The sequence below is a fragment of the Alosa sapidissima genome, chromosome 3 (genome assembly GCF_018492685.1).
Source record: "Alosa sapidissima isolate fAloSap1 chromosome 3, fAloSap1.pri, whole genome shotgun sequence".
Lineage (NCBI taxonomy): Eukaryota > Metazoa > Chordata > Actinopteri > Clupeiformes > Clupeidae > Alosa > Alosa sapidissima.
In genome coordinates, this window is record NC_055959.1 from 40,141,316 (window position 1) to 40,143,815 (window position 2,500).

The following is a 2,500-nucleotide window of genomic DNA, read 5'->3' on the forward strand; positions in this document are numbered from 1 at the left end:
CTGGCTGATGCAGGGCCGGCTCGGAGCCGGACGCGGTCGCTAGGCAACACCTAGCAGCGCTAATGGTCCGCTCAGTGGAACCTTCTGAAGGAACATTCTGACGGAGATTTTAATTAGAAAAGCTTAATGACCTCGAGCTGTAATTACTGTGTGATCAGAAAGGTGTAATTAAAGGAAGCTTAATTGCATACTTACATGAATTGATTAATTTGTTAATTGATTGATAGCTGCGTTAAACCCCAGTCCCCTTTCAGTCCCCCTGTTATGCTCTCACCTCTAAATACTATGCACACACACACACATGCGCACACACACATGCGCACACACACACACGCACACACACATGCACACAGACACTCACCTTTGGTAGCTAAACACTGGAGGACTACGGAGAGCTGTATGCTGCATTTATGCACAGAGAGGGCTAACTTATACGCACCCTATGCACTTACAAAGATAAGCTAAGCTAGCCCTCTCTGTGTACTGTCTTAGCCCTTATCTGGCTAACTTAAGCTGTGCTAGCCATGCTAGCCCTTATCTGGCTAAGATAAAATAATCTAGCCCTCTCTGTGCACTGTGCCAACCCTTATCTGGCTAAAATAAGCTAATCTAGCCCTCTCTGTGCACTGTGCTAGCCCTTATCTGGCTAAAATAAGCTAATCTAGCCCTCTCTGTGCACTGTGCTAGCCCTTATCTGGCTAAAATAAGCTAATCTAGCCCTCTCTGTGCACTGTGCTAGCCCTTATCTGGCTAAACTAAGCTAGCCCTCTCTACGCTGTCGCTGCCCTTATCTGGCTGAGCTAAGCGAAGCTAATCTAGCCCAGTCCGGTTCCTGTGCTAGCCCTGTGTGACCCAGTGCTAGCGGCTGCGTGGCTAAGCTAAGTGAGCGCTGCTGTGTGAGGCCCAGTGCTGGAGGCCTGCTGTGGTTGAGTGCTGCTGTCGTCTGCATGAAGCTCCTCCCCTGCATTGCACCTTCATTTCATGGCTTTTGGTCTGTTTGTTGTTTTTTTGTTTGATGTTTTTTTGTTTGTTGTTTTGGAGTTGTGCATGCTAATGTGTTTTGTGTTTGTCATTTCATGTTTCAGTTGATGTGTGGTCAATCGGCTGCATCATGGCTGAGATGGTCAGAGGTAGTGTGTTATTCCCTGGCACTGACCGTATCCTTACGGGCGACATCGCTTCATCCATCGTGTGTGTGTGTGAGAGAGAGAGAGAGAGAGGATCAATGCAACTTTATTGAATGTTTGTTTGTTTACTTGCTGTGTTGACATAAGTAGGGTCCTTCTGTTGCTCACCTATGGCTGGCTGTAGGAGCTGTTGAACACACCAGTCATTCCATCAGCTCATTTACCCTCTACTGCCCTCTACAGGCCAAACTAGGACAGACAGGCAGCTCCCACTCACCCTCTACTGCCCTCTACAGGCCAAACTAGGACAGACAGGCAGCTCCCACTCACCCTCTACTGCCCTCTACAGGCCAAACTAGGACAGACAGGCAGCTCCCACTCACCCTCTACTGCCCTCTACAGGCCAAACTAGGACAGACAGGCAGCTCCCACTCACCCTCTAGCACCCTCTATAGGCAAGAGCAGGGCAGTCAGGCCTCTCATGGCCAGTACATGTGTCACCTTACACACACACACACACTCACACACACACACGGCCTGTAGATGTGTTTGGTAGGTGGGCAAGAGCAGGGCAGTCCGGCCTCTCATGGTCTGTACATGTGTTTGGTAGGTGGTTCGTTGAGTAGTTAGACATTCAGGTCTTGTAGGTTGTCATGGAACCCTGATAGATACCACAGTGCAGTCCAATCACAGCTCTTGTCCAATCAGAGTGCAGTCCAATCACAGCTCCTTCAGAGTCATATCCCATGTCCCCTCCACACACTGGAAGGTGTGTTTGTGTTTGTTTGTGTGTGTGTGTGTGTGTGTGTGTTGTGTAGGGCTGGGCGATATGGCTGAAAACTGTATCACGATTTAAGTATTTCATATCAGTCGATATCGATAATTATTGATTTTTTTTAAAAAAAATCTATTTCAGATAAGGACCAGAAGGGAAAAAAAGTTACATTTAAACACTTTTATTTCAAACTTAACCTTCCTCTGATTTTAATTACCACAGTTATCAAAGCAAACAGGGAAAATAAATAGCAACATAATCATGAAAAACACTCAAATAAATAAATGTGCACATAAGTCTGAATGAAAAGCAGCACTGGTTGAAGCCTGGAAATATTGTAAACAAAGTAGCTTAATTTGCTAGTTTATCATAGTCTACTGGTTAGACTGTTCAGTTTTCCCATGTGTGTTTAAGTTTCAAATGAATACTCCTTGGGACAGGCCCGTTTGAGTCTTGGAAAATACTTTGCTATTTGCATCGCGATTGGGATTATTAGAACTTAGCAGTCAATTTGAATGCGACCGTTTTGAACAAATTCGTACAGCGTGCTAATGATGCTAACCGAATTTAATAGCAATTTAGCCAGTTGTCTTGCACG

General features: G+C 45.8%; 1 protein-coding gene across 5 annotated transcripts in view; it reads left to right on the top strand.

Annotated features, from left to right (window-relative positions):
• mapk8b (mitogen-activated protein kinase 8b) overlaps positions 1–2,500 on the top strand; it is a 29,231-nt gene that overhangs the window by 16,095 nt on the left and 10,636 nt on the right. For 4 of the 5 annotated variants that reach the window (XR_006030727.1, XR_006030728.1, XM_042086002.1 and 1 more), the window contains exon 7: positions 1,086–1,157. The exons of the other annotated variant lie outside the window; for it this stretch is intronic. Coding sequence is in view for 2 of the 4 variants with exons in the window: in XM_042086002.1 (XP_041941936.1) it covers positions 1,086–1,157 (72 nt within the window). In the remaining 2 variants the exon portion in view is untranslated. The remainder of the gene's footprint in view (positions 1–1,085; positions 1,158–2,500) is intronic. 5 annotated transcript variants of the gene reach the window in all.